This window comes from Salvelinus alpinus, chromosome 26 (genome assembly GCF_045679555.1).
Source record: "Salvelinus alpinus chromosome 26, SLU_Salpinus.1, whole genome shotgun sequence".
NCBI lineage: Eukaryota > Metazoa > Chordata > Actinopteri > Salmoniformes > Salmonidae > Salvelinus > Salvelinus alpinus.
This window is the reverse complement of record NC_092111.1, coordinates 13,781,084-13,800,879: the sequence shown is the minus strand read 5'-3', so window position 1 is coordinate 13,800,879 and position 19,796 is coordinate 13,781,084. Positions and strand designations below refer to the sequence as shown.

General features: G+C 44.7%; 1 protein-coding gene across 1 annotated transcript; it reads left to right on the top strand.

Annotated features, from left to right (window-relative positions):
• Positions 1–12,053: 12,053 nt before the first annotated feature.
• LOC139554755 (tyrosinase-like) lies at positions 12,054–19,438 on the top strand. Its single transcript, XM_071367855.1, has 5 exons — positions 12,054–13,037; positions 15,061–15,277; positions 15,583–15,730; positions 15,883–16,064; positions 16,258–19,438. Exons 1-5 carry the CDS (start codon positions 12,210–12,212, stop codon positions 16,509–16,511), a joined length of 1,629 nt encoding a protein of 542 aa, XP_071223956.1. The 5' UTR covers positions 12,054–12,209; the 3' UTR covers positions 16,512–19,438.
• Positions 19,439–19,796: the final 358 nt, after the last annotated feature.

The window sequence follows — 19,796 nt, the reverse complement described above, 5'->3', positions numbered from 1 at the left end:
ACAGCACCCGCCTTTCATATGCTGTGGAATATGAAAACCTGGGTGAAGAGCAGAAAGTTAGAGGGTCAACTATCACACCCCCAAGACATGCTAACTTCCCCTGTAATGGTGAGAGGTTAGTGTGTCTTGGTATGATCTTTGACCCTCTAACTTTCTCACTCATCATTATACACAATTCATTCAGGATTATCTGTAGTCATGGTAGCATCCACTTTTTTTTTTTTTTTACTAGGCAAGTCAGTTAAGATCTAATTTTTATTTACAATGACAGCCAATGCTGGGCTGGGCCAATTGTGCACCCCCCTATGGGACTCTCAATCACAGCCAGATGTGATGCAGCCTGGATTTGAACCAGGGACCTCTTGCACTGAGATGTAGTAATCACGGCCAGTAATCTCTTGCACTGAGATGTAGTAATCACGGCCAGATGTGATGCAGTCTGGATTTGAACCAGGGACCTCTTGCACTGAGATGTAGTGCCTTAGACCGCTGCGCCACTCAGGAATCCTAAATGTAAAGTGTGTCGAAACATAATATGTTCTTATTTATAACGCAAGTGACATCAAAATGACACAATACATTATTTACCATTCATTTCTATCTGACACAAAATTATCTGAAACACAACCAAAACGAACTGCAAATGCATCCAACAAGTTTGTAGAGTCACAAGCTTGATGTAGTCATTGTGTGCTAGGAATATGGGACCAAATACTCAACTTCTACTTTATTCATAAGAATCTTTAGGGGTGTCAATAATTTTGACCCCTACCATTTTTGAGAAAAAATGCATTACTTGTTAAACAAAATCTATTGTGCTAAGCAATGGTATTAGTATATAATAACATTTTCATTTTTTTTTGCATACAATATAGCTCAATATTTGAATTCTTCATTTTATACAGTTGTTATTGCTTATCTTTATCAAGGGTGTCCATAATTTCGGACCCCACTGTATATATATATCATTAGTCTGTATGTATTTTTAGATACAGGCCTATTGTAAATGTGTATTATTGTAGTGTCACCATCTTTATTGCAAAAATAAATAAAAATACAAACATGAGTGACTGTGCCCAACCCACCCCCACCTGTTGTTATGTTGGACACCTACTGACCAGAAAATATAACATGTATTGCTAAAATAAAGGTTTAAGGAAATAATGGCAAGCACCACATTACTACAAGACAAAACAGCTCACTCAATCAAGCCTGATGGTATAAGTATAAAAGCAAAGCTTTAAATATATATTTTTAAGTTATAAAAGGTAGTGGAATGGGATAATGTCTTAGTTTGGTATGTGAAGAATCCAATACTTGACCTTGTATGCAGTACAAATCACATTATTGTGGGAGCACCTCCTCTAAGAGTATGATTTAGGGAGAGTATGGGTGAAGTAAGCATTGTGGTGCTCATGGGGATTTCCTTTATTTTTTGGCTTCAGACCAATGCCTACTTCTCACTTAAAATGTACATTTTTGTTTTTAATAGTACATTGTTTAGTCTGTCTGTATGAAGGGAAGTCAAACATTCAGGCTGCTGCACAGACACTAGTCTAGAGCGCCCGGTTAAATTATGCTTATTTCCAACGATATTGTACTTAATCATGTAAAAAACTGCTGAATGAGTCCAAAAACGTACTGTGATTGATTTATTTTGATGATATACCAGAAATTACCAAAATGGGTTTGCCCTGCATACTGTATGGCTCTGTTTGTATTAGGATATTTGTACTAGGATATTGAATTTGAATGTAATATTTTTCCATTTGTAATGTACAAATTTAACTTGTATTTCATGATTTTAAACTGAATTGAGTGAATAATTATATTTCAATTTAATTGAATATTCAAATGCATATTTATATATTCAGTTTGAATATGGTAGATATTGCATTAATTTACTGTGTATCAAGTTTACAAACAATTTTTTAAAGTTTATCAAAGTTTCATGTATTCAACTTCTCAGATGCAGCCAGATTCAGTTTTCCAATTTAGTTCTCTAAATTCAGATTCAAAAACAGAGACAACATCCTGCTACCAAAGACAGTACAGTATAAAGATAGGCTAAAACTGCTTCTGAAATAGAAATCCCAGATCACACTTGCAGGCGATGCCATGGCGACATTGCGCTAGCAAAGCTCACGCAAATACTTTTTTAAACGCACACTCTCATTGTTCTATCTGTGGCTCACACGTAGAAACACCTCATTGGGTCTAAGGGTCGTCTCGCGACGAATTGCGCATGTGCAAGCCGTCATCAATGCACTGCTTCGACATAAAGTTGTTTTTGACGAAAATGAAAACGTGTCAGTTTGTCACTTTCCCGAGGTTGGAGTAATAACATGTTCAACTACTTCAGACATTGGCTCGAACCTAGGTTGTGCCTTTAGATTTCGAGAAAATTAACAACTAAGGAAGAATTGTTTACTTCTCTCATTGACTTCTCAAAACCCAAACAACGGCCTAGTCTGTTTGGTCTGCTTCGCAAGCGTTTGCAATGTTGCGCCTCTGGGTTTAGAAACTCTGTGCTGGTACTTTGCCAGACAGGAAAAGTAGAGAACAACAGATATAATGAAACGCTCACTATGGTAAAAAAAAAAAGGTTCTGGTGGTCCTGAAGTGAATGTGGCATGTTTAATTTATTTTCTTCCTATGAGTTTGGCTGTAGTATCTGACACATTATGGCTATTAACTAGCTGCTATAACAGCCTCCACTCTTCTAGGAAGGCTTTCCACTATATGTTAGAACATTGCTGCAGGGACTTGCTTCTATTCAGTCACAAGAGCATTAGTGAGGTTGGGCACTGACGTTGGGTGATTAAGCCTAGCTCGCAGTCAACGTTCCAATTCATCGCAAAGGTGTTCGATGGGGTTGAGGTCATGCCAGTCAAGTTCTTCCACACCGATCTAAACAAACCATTTCTATATGGACCTTGCTTTGTGCACGGAAGCACTGTCATGCTGAAACAGGAAAGGGCCTTCACTGGATTTCCCTTCACTGGAACTAAGGGGCCTAGCCCGAACCATGAAAAACAGCCCCAGACCATTATTCGTCCTACACCAAACTTTACAGTTGGCACTACGCATTGGGGCAGGTAGCATTCTCCTGGCATCCGCCAAACCCAGATTTGTCCATCGGACTGCCAGATGGTGAAGTGTGATTCATCACTCCAGTGAACACGTTTCCACTGCTCCAGAGTCGAATGGTGGCGAGCTTTACACCACTCCAGCAGATGTTTTTTGCATTGCACATGATGATCTTATGCTTGTGTGCGGCTACTTGGCCATGGAAACCCCTGACGTTGCTTCCAGGGGCAGTTTTGAATTTAGTAGTGGGTGTTTGCAACCGAGGACAGAAAAGCTTGCGTGGCCTACCACTTCACAGCTGAGCGTTGTTCCTTCTAGATGTTTCCACTTCACAATAACAGCACTTATAGTTGACTGGGGCAGCTCTAGCAGGGCAGAAATTTGACGAACTGACTTGTTGGAAAAGTCACTGAGTTCTTCAGTAAGGCCATTCTACTTCCAATGTTTGTCTATGGAGATTGCATGGCTGTGTGCTCGATTTTATACTCCTGTCAGCAATGGGTGTGGTTGAAATAGCCGAATCTACTAATATGAAGGGCGTCCACATACTTTTATATATACAGTAGAGGTCGACTGATTAATCGGAATGGCTGATTTCAAGTTTTCATAACAATTGGAAATCGGTATTATTATTATTTTTTCAAACGTCACTCGCTCTGAGACTTGGAGTAGTTGTTCCCCTTGCTCTGCATGGGTAACTCTGCTTCGAGGGTGGCTGTTGTTGATGTGTTCCTGGTTCGAGCCCAGGTAGGAGCGAGGAGAGGGACGGAAGCTATACTGTTACACTGGCAATACTAAAGTGCCTATAAGAACATCCAATAGTCAAAGGTATATGAAATACAAATGGTATAGAGAGAAATAGTCCTATAATTCCTATAATAACTACAACCTAAAACTTCTTACCTGGGAATATTGAAGACTCGTGTTAAAAGGAACCACCAGCTTTCATATGTTCTCATGTTCTGAGCAAGGAACTTAAACGTTAGCTTTCTTACATGGCACATATTGCACTTTTACTTTCTTCTCCAACACTTTGTTTTTGCATTATTTAAACCAAATTGAACATGTTTCATTATTTATTTGAGGCTAAATTGATTTTATTTATGTATTATATTAAGTTAAAATAAGTGTTCATTCAGTATTGTTGTAATTGTCATTATTACAAATACATTTTAAAAAATTGGTCGATTAATCGGTATCGGCTTTTTTTGCCCGCCAATAATCGGTATCGGCGTTGAAAAATCATAATCGGTCGACCTCTAATATATAGTGTAGATACTGAACAAAAATATAAAGGCAACATGCAACAATTTCAAATATTTTACTGAGTTACAATTCATATAAGGTAATCAGTTAATTTAAATAAATAAATTAGGCCCTAATCTATGGATTTCACATGACTGGGAATACAGATATGCATCTGTTGGTCACAGATACAGTACCTTTAAAAAAAGTATGGGCGTGGATCAGAAAACCAGTCAGTATCTGGTGTCCCCACAGTGACTGTACTTACATAGTATCCAGTCAGTAGCTGGTGTCCCCACAGTGAGTGTACGTAAATACCCCAACCAGAAGCCATGAATTACAGGCAACATTCGCACTGAGCTAAAGGGTAGAGCTGCCACTTTCAAGATGCGGGACACTAGCCCGGAAGCTTACAAGAAATCCTGCTATGCCCTGTGACGAACCATCAAACAAGCAAAGCGTCAATACAAGGCTAAGATTGAATCATACTACACCGGCTCCGACGCTCGTCTTATGTGGCAGGGCTTGCAAACTATTACAGACTACAAAGGGAAGCACAGCCGCGAGCTGCCCAGTGACACGAGCCTACCAGATGAGCTAAATCACATCTATGCACGCTTCGAGGCAAGCAACACTGAGGCATGCATGAGAGCATCAGCTGTTCCGGATGACTGTGTCATCACGATCTCCGTAGCCGACGTGAGTGAGACCTTTAAACAGGTCAACATACACAAGGCTGCGGGGCCAGACGGATTACCAGGACGTGTGCTCCAGGCATGTGCTGACCAACTGGCAGGTGTCTTCACCAACATTTTCAACATGTCCCTGATTGAGTCTGTAATACCAACATGTTTCAAGCAGACCACCATAGTCCCTGTGCCCAAGAACACAAAGGCAACCTGCCTAAATGACTACAGACCCGTATCACTCACGTCCGTAGCCATGAAGTGCTTTGAATGGTTGGTAATGGCTCACATCAACACCATTATCCCAGAAACCCTAGACAATTTGCATACCGCCCAAACAGATCCACAGATGATGCAATCTCTATTGTACTCCACACTGCCCTTTCCCACCTGGACAAAAGGAACACTTATGTGAGAGTGCTATTCATTGACTACAGCTCAGCGTTCAACACCATAGTACCCTCAAAGCTCATCACTAAGCTAAGGATCCTGGGACTAAACACCTCACTCTGCATCTGGATCCTGGACTTCCTGACGGGCCGCCCCCAGGTGGTGAGGGTAGGTAGCAACACATCTGCCACGCTGATCCTCAACACTGGAGCTCCCCAGGGGTGCGTGCTCAGTCCCCTCCTGTACTCCCTGTTCACCCACGACTGCATGGCCAGGCACGACTCCAACACCATCATTAAGTTTGCAGACGACACAACAGTGGTAGGCCTGAGCACGCCCCCATTCTCATCGACGGGGCTGTAGTGGAGCAGGTTGAGAGCTTCAAGTTCCTTGGTGTCCACATCAACAACAAACTAGAATGGTCCAAACACACCAAGACAGTCGTGAAGAGGACACGACTAAGCCTATTCCCGCTCAGGAAACTAAAAAGATTTGGTATGGGTCCTGAGATCCTCAAAAGGTTCTACAGCTGCAACATCGAGAGCATCCTGACTGGTTGCATTGCCTGGTACGGCAATTGCTCGGCCTCTGACCGCAAGGCACTACAGAGGGTAGTGTGTACGGCCCAGTACATCACTGGGGCTAAGCTGCCTGCCATCCAGGACATCTACACCAGGCGGTGTCAGAGGAAGGCCCTAAAAATTGTCAAAGACCCCAGCCACCCCAGTCATAGACTGTTCTCTCTACTACCGCATGCCAAGCGGTACCGAAGTGCCAAGTCTAGTACAAAAACGCTTCTCAACAGTTTTTACCCCCAAGCCATAAGACTCCTGAACAGGTCTTTTTACTGTTGTTTTATTTCTTTACCTACCTATTGTTCACCTAATACCTTCCTAATACCTTCTTTGCACTATTGGTAAGTAAGGATTTCACTGTAAGGTCTACATCTGTTGTATTCGGCGCACATGACAAATAAACTTTGATTTGATTTGAATTGCCTCATGCAGCTGAACCCATCTCCTTCACATAGAGTGAGAGGAGGAGAAGAGAGGAGACGAGAGGCATCAGGAGAAGAGAGGAATGGAGAGGAGAGGACTGGGGAGAGAAGAAGAGAGGGGGGTGGGGAGAGGAGAGGAAGTGGAGGAGAGAAGGGTGAGAGGAGGGTGGTGATCAGAAGACTGTGTGACTAGCTTATGTTTCTGCCAGAGGACTTGATCAGACTGTTGATTGTGGCCTGTGGAATGTTGTCCGACTCCTCTTCAATTGCTGTGCACAATGGCTGTGCGAAGTTAATGTATATTGTAGGGAACTGGAACATGCTGTCGAAGAAGTCAATCCAGAGCATCAAAAACATTCTCAATGGGTGACATGTCTGATGAGGCCATGGAAAAACGGGGACATTTTTAGCTTCCAGGAATTGTGTACAGATCCTTGCGAAATGGGGCCATGCATTATCATGCTGAAACATGAGGTGATGGCGGCGGATGAATGGCACGACAATGGGCCTTAGTATCTCGCCACGGTATCTCTGTGCATCCAAATTATCATCAATAAAATGCAATTGAGGGCCTCCCGGGTGGCGCAGTGGTCTAGAGCACTGCATCGCAGTGCTATGCTGCGCCACCAGAGTCTGGGTTCGCGCCCAGGCTCTGTCGCAGCCGGCCGCGACCGGGAGGTCCGTGGGGCGACGCACAATTGGCTTAGCGTCGTCCGGGTTAGGGAGGGTTTGGCCGGTAGGGATATCCTTGTCTCATCGCGCTCCAGCGACTCCTGTGGCGGGCCGGGCGCAGTGCGCGCTAACCGAGGGGGGCGGGTGCACGGTGTTTCCTCCGACACATTGGTGCGGCTGGCTTCCGGGTTGGAGGCGCGCTGTGTTAAGAAGCAGTGCGGCTTGGTTGGGTTGTGCTTCGGAGGACGCATGACTTTCGACCTTCGTCTCTCCCGAGCCCGTACGGGAGTTGTAGCGATGAGACAAGATAGTAATTACTAGCGATTGGATACCACGAAAATTGGGGAGAAAAGGGGATAAAATAAAAAAAATAAAAAAATAAAAATAAAAATAATAAAATAAAATGCAATTGTGTTCGTTGCCTGTAACTTATGCCTGCCAATACCATAACCCCACCACCACTATGGGGCACTCTATTCACAATGTTGACATCAGCAAACCGCTCGCCCACATGACGCCATACATGCTGACTGCCATCTGCCTGGTACAGTTGAAACCGGGATTCATCCGTGAAGAGCACACTTCTCTAGTGTTCTCTGAGCTTCCCTGAGACGGTTTCTGACAGTTTGTGCAGAAATCCAACGGTTGTGCAAACCCACAGTTTCATCAGCTGTCCAGGTGGCTGGTCTCGGACGATCCCTCAGGTGAAGAAGCCGGATGTGGAGGTCTGGCGTGGTTACACGTGGTCTGCAGTTGTAAGACAGGTTGGACATACTGCCAAATTCTCTAAAACGACGTTGGAGGTGGTATATGGTAGAGAAATTAACATTCAATTCTCTGGCAACAGCTCTGGTGGACATTCCTGCAGTCAGCATGCCAATTCACACTCCCTCAAAACTTGAGACATCTGTGGCATTTAGAGTGGTCTTTTATTGTCCCCAGCACAAGGTGCACCTGTGTAATGATCATGCTGTTTAATCAGCTTCTTGATATGCCATACCTGTCAGGTGGATGGATTATCTTGGCAAAGGAGAAATGCTCACTAACAGGGATGTAAACACATTTGTGCCAAAATATTTAGAGAAATACACTTTTTGTGCGTATGGAAACTTTCTGGGATCTTTTATTTCAGCTCATGAAACATGAGACCAACACTTTACATGTTGCGTTTATATTTTTGTTCAGTAGTTGAATAGCCCTGTCATAGCTCTTCTAAGGATAGTCATTCCACCGCCTATTTAATCTTGCTCTTGTGACTGACTGGGTTCCAAACAAGTCTCCTTCATGTCACAAGACTGTGTTAGTCCATTTAGCTAAAGCCCATAGGGATGAGTGCAGGAAGCTAACACAGGTCTTCAATCTCCAGCAAGGTTACTCATCTCCAAAAGCATGGTTCATCAAACCCCCTCAGTTACATTTCACCTCCCTTTGACCTCATACTCAGAGGTCACTGCACCAATATAACAGACTGGGGTAGAAATCAGGCCTACTGCACAACAACAACACTTTCTGTTGAGCAATTGAAGAAGGCCTTTTTCAATCGCACGGTGGGTTCGAACACTTCAGGAGGGAGGTCACGTGTGTTTGCGAGTCAGAGGTCAAGTCTCGGTATGAACAGAATCAGGGGGAAGTGGTACTCGTTAAGCAAGCGTAGTCCTGTAAAGTGTGTGTGTTTTTAATTATTATTATTTCATTGTTATAATTATTAGACAATAGTTGACATACGGTGTCTACTAAGTATAGTTTTTTTCTCTTTCATTTGGACACTTGAAAACGAGATGGTGCATCTCAAGAGATTCCATTGTGCAAAATTTCAAATAGACCTAAATAAATAAATAACAGTGTTTTTTTTACTGTTAAAAAGCTATTCATTTCGCTGGGAGTCAAATAGAATGTATGTGTCCCAGAAGGTGTCTATTTCATCCATTGCTTTCTATAAAAAGACTTCCACCTCAGATTGAGGCCTTAAACCAAAATCTGGTCAATGGTTCAATGAGTTTTACATGTCCCTTTTGTAAACTCACCCAGAGGCATCATGCCCACAGGGGGCACAAGGGCATGTGCCGCCTCAAACAAATGTTTCTCTGTAATAGGCCTACTACTAGCCACGTAGCAATTTTAGCAAAGTTGGCTTTAGCTAGTACAGATTGGGAACCTATCTCCCAACCTCATAACTAGCTACCAAGAAGCCATTTCAGGTTATCAAACAAGAGTAGCTATTTAACAATGTTTTACCTGGCATGCCTGCTGGCAAGGTTGGTAGACTTTAGAAAAGCAAGCAATAACTAAATGTACTGAATAAGACTCACAATTCTTTCAATCTTTTACCTAGATTTTAGCAGAGATGCAGAGAAGCATTTTTTGTTTCTTTAAAAAAAGAGACACCAGTCAGGATACAGATAGCTCAAGAGTCATGCTTAGATAGGCAGAAAAATCTAAACATTTTGTTTTACATAGAATTAAGAATAATGATTATGGCTCTAGAGTGCAGGAATCAGCTATTTCCAGTGTAATTCTCCAAATTCCAGACAGCAAACCACCCTCCAGCCTCACACTTAGTCCCCCCTCAGATTTTTGGGGTGCATGACGCCCCTGAACTCAACTGTTATGACTCAGTTCATCTTTAAATGTTACCAAGTGCAGGAGTTTATATATATAGCCTGTACCATTGTGCATAGACAGGGTTTGGACAATAAAGGCATTTAGTGTTATCTCGAGCAGATGACTCTCTTTCTCTCTGCGGTCACGTGATGGTCCTGTGATGGCAGAGAGAGGTACAGTACATTCTGAAAGTATTCAGACCCCTTGACTTTTTCCACATTTTGTTACATTACAGCCTTATTCTAAAATGTATTAAATCGTTTTTTTCCCTCATCAAGCAACACACAATACCCCATAATGTCAAAGCAAAAACAGTTGATTTTTTTTTGCAAATGTATTAAAAATATGACAATTACATAATTATTCAGACCCTCTGCTTAGGGTCATTGTCCTGTTGGAAGGTGAACATTCGCCCCAGTCTGAGGTCCTGAGTCCTCTGGAGCAGGTTTTCATCAAGGAGCTCTCTGTACTTCGCTCCGTTCATCTTTCTCTTGATCCTGACTAGTCTCCCAGTCCTTGCTGCTGAAAAAACATCCCCACAGCATGATGCTGCCACCACCATGCTTCACCGTAGGGATGGTGCCAGGTTTCCTCCAGACGTGACTCTTGGCATTCAGGCCAAAGAGTTCAATCTTGGATTCATCAGACCAGAGAATCTTGTTTCTCATGGTCTGAAAGTCCTTAAGGTGCATTTTAGCAAACTCTAAGCGGGCTGTTATGTGCCCTTCCTGAGGAGTGACTTCCGTCTGGCACTCTACCATAAAGGCCTGATTGGTGGAGTGCTGCAGAGATGGTTGTCCTTCTGGAAGGTTCTCCCATCTCCACAGAAGAACTCTGGAGCTCTGTCAGAGTGACCATTGATTTCTTGGTCACCTCCCAGTTTGGCAGGACAGCCAGCTCTAGAGAGAGTCTTGCTGGTTCCAAACGGCTTCCATTTAAGAATAATGGAGACCACAGTGTTCTTGGGGACCTTCAATGCTGCAGAAATGTTTTGGTACAATCCTGTTGCAGCCCTCTATGGACGCCTTGTCCTCATGCCTTGGTTTTTGCTCCGACATGCACTGTCAACTGTGGGACCTTATATAGACACGTGTGTGCCTTTCCAAATCATGTCCAATCAATTGAATTTAACAACATGTGGAAAAAGTCAAGGGGTCTGAATACTTTCCGAATGCTCTGTATATGTGGCGGCGCCTCGTGCTGTGGCGGGTGGGTCAATATAATCCTGCTATCGACACATATAGGCTATGTACATCAGTGGTAAAAACCTGTACTTGGCTTTAACTAGGAATTTACAGGCGAGGGGTTTAGAAAAATGACTAAAATGAAATGATTGCTTTGCCTGTGGGTCACAGTGGGTGGAATTAGAAGAAATTAAGTTTTGATTGGAGTTTTCGGTGTATTTTGTTTTCCTAGACAGCACATTAAAAATGAAAGCCTTTTGGTAAGAGAGCGGCATTTATTATTAGGCCAAAAAATATACGAATCATTCTTCAACGATATTGTATTAAGAGAGATTTTTTTTCTTCACACAAGGTGTCTGAAAAAAACAAATAAGTAACTCAAGTGTGATAATGTTGTGCGGAGACATTCATTTCTGATTTATTCACCATCATGAATCATAAATGATTATCCTTGTCCAGATGATTGTCCTTCTATTTCTCTCTATGATAACAACTTGCCTTCTGAACTGAGACTCTTTTGTCTGAGGGGAAAATTGGAAAATCTGGGTTATAGACTAGCCAATTTTTTGTAAACTCAAACATGTAGAACCGAAACCTAAGCAATCAAAAACCACAAAAAAATGAAAATGTAGGCTAATCTTTTCTATAAATCACACTGTATGACCTAGGCTAGACGCCTGGCTGTAATGCTGTCTAATCTATGCTATGCGAGATCCTGTCTTCGCCTGGCTGCTCAACCTTTATGCAGGGAAATACCAGAACGGATTATAAAAGGAGAAGCGTGAAAACATTTTCATAACGACAACACAACTCTGTGGTTGTAAAACTTGCAGTGAAGCACAGTATCAGAAAAAGTCATCTTTTATGATTTAAAGAAACTTTAAGAAACCAAAATGCCATTCTTTTTATAGTCACATTTCAATTGCCTTCACTGAAACCTGTAGGCAAGTGCTTTTGTGATAAAAAAAACAAAAAACAATGTGTATGCTTATTCTCTACATTTATTCACCCCTTGAAACATGAAGTGTAATTAAATAAATTAGATCTGTTGGTTAGTGTGAGAAAGACCATCGGTGTGTGTGTCTTCAGGGAACCAGCCGCCCATGAACCAAACTCACCACCGGTCATGAGGCATGTGACCGCCGTGCCAGAGAGGGGGAGGGCGGGTGAGGGAGGAGAAGTCGAGTCGGAGCCGCGGGGACTCTGATATGGCTGGACTACTAGGTACATGTGTTTCCCCTTCTCTCACTTCTACTTACCAACTCCTCTCTCCATGACTATCTAGGCACATCACCGGGCTGGTGTGTGTGACAGGACGGGACGGGACAGGTGTGATGTGTTGCGATGCGGCTCTTGCTCATCCACGGTGTGTTTTTCCTCCAGTGTGTGCGGTTCTCCCAGCAGCAGTTTCCCAGGCTCTGCGCCACAACGGAGGCCCTGCTCTCTAAAGAGTGCTGCCCGGTCTGGGAAGGGGATGGTTCGGCCTGCGGGGCCAGCTCTGGCAGGGGGTTCTGCCGGGACGTGGAGGTATCGGATCTCCCCAACGGGCTGAATTACCCCTTCTCCGGCTTGGACGACAGAGAGAGGTGGCCTCTGGTATTTTATAACCGGACCTGCCAGTGCGCCTCCAACTACATGGGGTTCAACTGCGGAGAGTGCCAGTTCGGAGTGTTTGGGGCTAACTGCGAGGAGAGGAGAGAGTCCGTGCGGCGGAACGTGTTTCACCTGTCGGCAGCGGAACGGCGGAAACTCATCTCTTACCTCAACCTGGCCAAGCACACCGTTAGCCAGGATTACGTCATAGCCACCGGGACCTACCGGGAGATGAATAACGGGAGCACTCCGCTGTTCTCTGACGTCTCGACCTATGACATGTTTGTGTGGATGCACTACTATGTCTCGAGGAATGCTCTTCTCGGTGGACCGGGGAATGTCTGGACCGATGTGGACTTCGCCCACTGGGCTCCCGCCTTTCTGCCGTGGCACCGTGTGTACCTGCTACACTGGGAGCGCGAGATCCGAAAACTGACCGGGGACTTCGAGTTCTCCATCCCGTACTGGGACTGGCGGGACGCGCAGGGCTGTGACATCTGCACCGACGACCTGATGGGCGCCCAGAGCCCGCGAGACCCCAACCTCATCAGCCCTGCTTCAGTGTTCTCTTCTTGGAGGGTGAGACACCTTTCATCCTCTTCCTGTCTCTTCCATCATCTTCCTCTCTCATTTCTCTTCACTCCTCCTCCTCTTTTCTCCTCCCTTCATCTCACTCTCACTGTCACCTTGACATTGTTCTTAGAAGTTCACAATAGTCTCCAAAGTGTTGCATTTTAATGAATGGTTACAGGAGGTCTGGAGAGGAGGAGTCCACTGTACAGGTTTTTATCATATACTGTACGAATAGTCACAGTAGTCCAAACTGCTACATGAACAGCAACAAAAGAGTGATCAAATTAAGAGCCTACATCTGTATGTATCACATCAACACGTGTGCCAGTTCAAATTGAACTAAATGTTTAACTTGAACTTAAACTAATGACACAGAGGCTCAAACTCCCAGAAAACAAGTTAGAGTGTTGTTTCATGGTGTCTTTGCTTGGAGCTCTATGCTAATCTCTGTCTATCTATACTCTCTGTACAGGCCCTTGACTTGGTCAAGGAGAAGAGACTATAGAGATGTAATCAACCACACAGTGTACGCTTCTCAACTCACAAAACGTGAAGAGACATTTTCATAATTGAACTTTTCTTTATTACTTTTCATGTGATTGACTTGAATGAATACTGTGATGATATACTATCATTGTTGAGCTCTGCTGTAACCTCGATAGGAGGGAGGAGGGGTGGAGGACAGGAGAGGACTGGGGAGAGGAGATGAGAGGAGGAGAGAGGAGAGGACAGGAGAGGGCTGGGGAGAGGAGGAGAGAGGAGAGGACTGGGGAGAGGAGATGAGAGGAGGAGAGAGGAGAGGACAGGAGAGGACTCGGGAGAGGAGATGAGAGGAGAAGAGAGAAGAGGACTGGGGAGAGGAGATGAGAGGACAGGAGAGGACTGGGGAGAGGAGAGGACTGGGGAGAGAGGAGAGGACAGGAGAGGACTGGGGAGAGAGGAGAGGACAGGAGAGGACTGGGGAGAGGAGATTTAAGTCATTTAGCAGACGCTAAATGAGAGGAGAGGACTCGGGAGAGGAGATGAGAGGAGAAGACAGGAGAGGACTGGGGAGAGGAGATGAGAGGAGAGGACAGGAGAGGACATGGGAGAGGAGATGAGAGGAGAAGACAGGAGAGGACTGGGGAGAGGAGATGAGGGGAGGAGAGGAGAGGAGAGGAGAAGAGAGTGTGGTGAGGAGAGGAAGTGAGGAGAGAGGAGAGGGAAGGAGGGGAGAAAAGAGGAGAGAAGAGGGGTGGAGGAGGGTGGTGATCAGGAGAATGTCTGACAACCTTATGTTTCTGCCAGAGGCCATGTTCTGTGATTAGCACACACACACACTCTCCCTCTCCCTCTCTCTCTCTGGGTTATACAACCCAATAATTCAGAGGGGAAAGAAAGTTGTGAGGAAGAGAAGAGACTTTCTAAAAGCGGATTCAGGTTCAACCAGAGATGATGCTGCTATTTCAGTAAAAGAAGCTCATAGATAATCATTATCATCATTATCAGATGTATTACCTTCTACATAACTCCATCACTACTGCTTTCTCTAACTCTGAGTCAAATTAAAGTGACTCATATGGCTTTTATACTGTGTGTGTGTGTGCATGTGTGTGAATGTATTGGGATGGTGTGGGCTTACGTACCCCAACAACAGAATGGTGTGGGCGTAACCAGTCATTACAAATATTAATGCGAGTAGACCGCTGATTGGCCAGCTCACCCTCAGGAGGATGACGTCATCCTCTACGAGGAAATAGCAAGCATTTTTTTGGTTGATACAAAAACCCACCTCAAACATGTATGTGTTTTTTCACCAGTTTATGCTTTGGCCACAAGTACGAGTATACAATGAGTCAACAACAACTTGGGTATGAGTTAACGGAATTTAAAGTGAGATTTTTACTGAACAGTTACTTCAATGCTTAGGCCTAGGCTTTAGCTTAGCAGGCTAACACAATCATGTGGCATGCAGTCGTCCTGATTCAATACTTGTGTGTGTGTGTGTGTGTGTGTGTGTGTGTGTGTGTGTGTGTGTGTGTGTGTGTAGGTGATGTGTTCGCGGGCGGAAGACTACAGTGTGAGGGGGGTTCTGTGTGACGGTAACGACGAGGGGCCGTTGCTGCGTAACCCTGGCAACCACGACCATAACTTGGTTGCGCGGTTGCCGACGGCAGCAGAGGTGGAGTTCACGGTCAGTCTCCGTGACTACGACACGGGAGCCATGGACCGCTCCGCTAACTTCAGCTTCAGAAACACACTAGAAGGTAAGTAGGGGTGTATGTGTGTGTGTTTGTGTTATTAGTTCTAGACCTCTAGAAAGTCAGTAGTTCTAGAACACTCTAGAGAGCGTTGTTCTAACCCTAACTCTGGTGTTGTATTCTGACCTCTAACCCCTGACTTCTAACCACTGACCTCTAGGTTTCGGCAGCCCTGTGACAGGCCTGAGTAACAGTGTGGTGATGGGGATGACATCTAACCTCTAACCCCTGACCTCTAGATTTTGGGAACTCTCAGACATACCTGGGTAACAGTAGGGTGATGGGGATGTCATCTAACCCCTGACCTTTAGGTTTTGGGAACCCTCAGACAGGCCTGGGTAACAGTAGGGTGATGGGGATGCACGCCTCTCTTCATATCTTCATGAACGGCTCCATGTCTTCAGTCCAGGGGTCAGCTAACGACCCTATTTTCCTACTGCACCACGCCTACGTAGACAGGTTAGCACACACACACACTCTCTCTCTCTCTCTCTCTCTCTCTCTCAACACACACCCTCCCTGCCCCTCACTCCCTCTCTTTCTCTCTCGCTTACTCTCCCCAAAACACACCTTCTCTCTCTCTCTATCTCTCTGTCTCTCTCTGTTTTCAGTATCTATGAGCAGTGGTTGAGGAGACATGCTCCAGAGCAGACCCACTACCCAGAGTTCAATGCTCCCATTGGCCACAACAGGCAGTACCACATGGTGCCCTTCATACCTCTACACAGAAACATAGAATACTTTACCTTCAGCAAAGACCTGGGGTACCAATACTCCTACATGCTCAACTCAGGTAAGTACTGTGTGTGTGTCAGTGTGGGTGTGTGTTGTTTGACTGACTAATTTAGTAATATGCATGTTTTAATCGTGAATGGCTGAATGATTTTAAAGGTCTCCTCCCTCTCCCCTCTTCTCCTCTCCTCCCCTCTCTTCCCCTCCCCTCCTCCATTCTTCCTCTCCTCTCATCCCTTGCTCCTCCCCTCCAGATCAGAGGATATCGGAGGTACTCAGTCCTTACCTGGAACTGATGATGGAGGCGTGGCCCTGGTTGCTAGGGGCGTTGGTCCTGGGGGCGCTGGTTACCATGACTGTGGCTGCAGTAGCTGCGACTATGACCTGGGTGTGTTGGGGTGCGTGGCCATGGCAACGCGCAGAGAAGAGTTCAGCGTTCCACCTACCAGAGAGGGAACCTCTCATCATCAGCAGTGATAGTGATATCCCCAACTACCACACTGTTTAGCCCCAACTTCCACACTGTTTAGTCCCAACTACCCCAAATACCCCACTGTTTAGCCCCAACTACCACTGTTTAGTCCCAACTACCACACGGTTTAGCCCCAACTACCACACGGTTTAGCTCCAACTACCACACTGTTTAGCTCCAACTACCACACGGTTTAGCCCCAACTACCACACTGTTTAGCCCCAACTACCACACTGTTTAGCCCCAACTACCACACTGTTTAGCCCCAACTACCACACTGTTTAGCCCCAACTACCCCAACTACCACACGGTTTAGCCCCAACTACCACACTGTTTAGCCCCAACTACCACACTGTTTAGCCCCAACTACCACACGGTTTAGCCCCAACTACCACACTGTTTAGCCCCAACTACCACATGGTTTAGCCCCAACTACCACACTGTTTAGCCCCAACTACCACACGGTTTAGCCCCAACTACCACACTGTTTAGCCCCAACTACCACACTGTTTAGCCCCAACTACCCCAACTACCACACGGTTTAGCCCCAACTACCACACGGTTTAGCCCCAACTACCACACTGTTTAGCCCCAACTACCACACTGTTTAGCCCCAACTACCACACTGTTTAGCCCCAACTACCCCAACTAGCACACGGTTTAGCCCCAACTACCACGCTGTTTAGTCCCAACTACCACACTGTTTAGCCCCAACTACCACACGGTTTAGCCCCAACTACCCCAACTACCACACGGTTTAGCCCCAACTACCACACTGTTTAGTCCCAACTACCACACTGTTTAGTCCCAACTACCCCAACTACCACACTGTTTAGTCCCAACTACCCCAACTACCACACTGTTTAGTCCCAACTACCCCAACTACCACACTGTTTAGCCCCAACTACCACACGGTTTAGCCCCAACTACCCCAACTACCACACGGTTTAGCCCCAACTACCACACTGTTTAGTCCCAACTACCACACTGTTTAGTCCCAACTACTCCTACTACCACACTGTTTAGTCCCAACTACCCCAACTACCACACTGTTTAGTCCCAACTACCCCAACTACCACACTGTTTAGCCCCAACTACCACACTGTTTAGTCCCAACTACCACACTGTTTAGTCCCAACTACCCCAACTACCACACTGTTTAGCCCCAACTACCACACTGTTTAGTCCCAACTACCACACTGTTTAGCCCCAACTACCCCAACTACCACACTGTTTAGTCCCAACTACCACACTGTTTACCCCCAACCTCCCCAACTACCACACGGTTTAGTCCCAACTACCTCAACTACCACACTGCTTAGTCCCAACTACTCCTACTACCCCACTGTTTAGTCCCAACTACTCCAACTACCACACTGTTTAGTCCTAACTACCCCTACTACCACACTATTTAGTCCCAACTACCACACTGTTTAGTCCCAACTACCACACTGTTTAGCCCCAACTACCCCAAGTACCACGCTGTTTAGCCCCATTTACCTCAATGAGCACACTGTTTAGCCACACTACCACACTGTTTAGCCCCAACGAGCACACCGTTTAGCCCCAGCAACTATACAGCTAACTCTTAGCACTGCAACCCTAGCCTACAGCCAAGCCTTAACCTTTTAACTACCACCCAGACAATTCATTGCCTATCTGTCACACCTGCCAACATGTACAGGGCCCTTACAGATGTAGGATCTTAATTTGAGCCAGTTTGCTATAGCAGTAAAATAATAATGCAGGAACAGGACATTTTCATTATTATTTGGATTATAATTAATGGACATTTTTGTAAAGGTTGAAATTTGAAATGTCAAAGTTTGCATTTCCTGCTTTGCAGGAAAATTCTCAGCAACAAAAGATTGATCAAATTAAGATTGTACATCTGTATGTATCACATCAACGTGTGGGCCAGTTCAAATTGTACTTGAATTAAAATTTGAACTTAAACTAATGTCACAGAGGCTCAAACTCCCATAAAACAAGTTAGAGTGTTGTTTCATGGTGTCTTTGCTTGGAGCCTTATGCTAATCTCTGTCTATCTATATCTCTGTACAGGCCCTTGACTTAGCCACAATGTTCCCAAATACCTCATCAAATACAGTACATTATATGGCACATTTCTGAGTGGCAACATTATATATTATGTTCTTATTTTGTTTTCTTCCTCAAGCTGAATGTGTAAAATGAACACTGTTCATGTAGCAGTTTGGACTACTGTGACTATTAATAGAATATATGATAAAAACCTGTGCAATGGCCTCCTCCATGCAACATAACACCATTCAAACTAACAAACACTGTTGTTACGTAACATAACTTAGAAAATCACATTCATCCATGTTTATGTGAAGAGTTGTAAAAACAAAGAGAGTTGGACACTCCATAAGTATAACCTCCCAGTCGTTTATTGTGTAAAAAAACACCAACGTTTCAGCTTCGCTAAACATTGGTGTTTTTTTACTAGGAGGTTATACATGTGGAGTGTGCGACTCTCTTTGTTTTTCTAGCTTCCAGTTTATTCTCCGTTAGTCAGCACCTCAACACTAAATGTTCTCTGGGGGTGCTCCAGCTCATACTTGTTATTGGGCTATGTTAGGAGCTGTGCCAGGAACATATTTTATACTTATATTTTACAGTGCTATGCAATTCACACTGCCTTTGACTTTAGTAGGAATATAGAGTAATGAAATATTGAAAAAGGAATATTGCATTTGTAGACATCAGTGGAGGCTGCTGAGGGGAGGACGGCTCATAATAATGGCTGGAACGGAGCGAATGGAATGGCATCAAACACATGGAGACCATGTGTTTGTTTTTGATACCATTCCACTAATTCTGCTCCAGCCATTACCACAAGCCCATTCACCCCAATTAAGGTGCCACCAACCTCCTGTGGTAAACATATACAATAAAAAGACACCCTTTTACAATAGGTGCGCTTGATTTACATCGGATTGTGCATTCTTGGGTCATTCTGTTGGCACCAAAGCGGGATCTCTGTCTACCGGCAAACCGTCCGAACGCCACCAAGCTCTCCAATTTATTGACAAGCACACAATTCAGGAGGAGCATGTTTCAGGGGCGTGTCACTTGAATCACCAGCAACGAGATGCACCTGTGTCCAGGCACATGTGGAAAGTTAGGTTTAGATTCCTCCCCCGTTCGTCTAAAAAGCGTGCAAGAGTTCATGGAGTCTCTCTCTCTCAAAGATCATAACTATGTTAAATGATTATGATATTAATAAAAAAGGGCAAAAATATAACTGTGTGGAGATATAGTCTTATGTAATGTGTTTGACGATTATCTTGAAAT

Bases quoted from the DNA above. Each gene is read 5' to 3' on its own strand.
- LOC139554755 (XM_071367855.1), top strand. From the start codon at position 12,210: ATGCGGCTCTTGCTCATCCACGGTGTGTTTTTCCTCCAGTGTGTGCGG. The intron at 15,278-15,582 runs GTAAGTAGGGGT...CCTGACCTTTAG, and splicing joins CTTCAGAAACACACTAGAAG to GTTTTGGGAACCCTCAGACA. The intron at 16,065-16,257 runs GTAAGTACTGTG...CCTCCCCTCCAG, and splicing joins CTCCTACATGCTCAACTCAG to ATCAGAGGATATCGGAGGTA.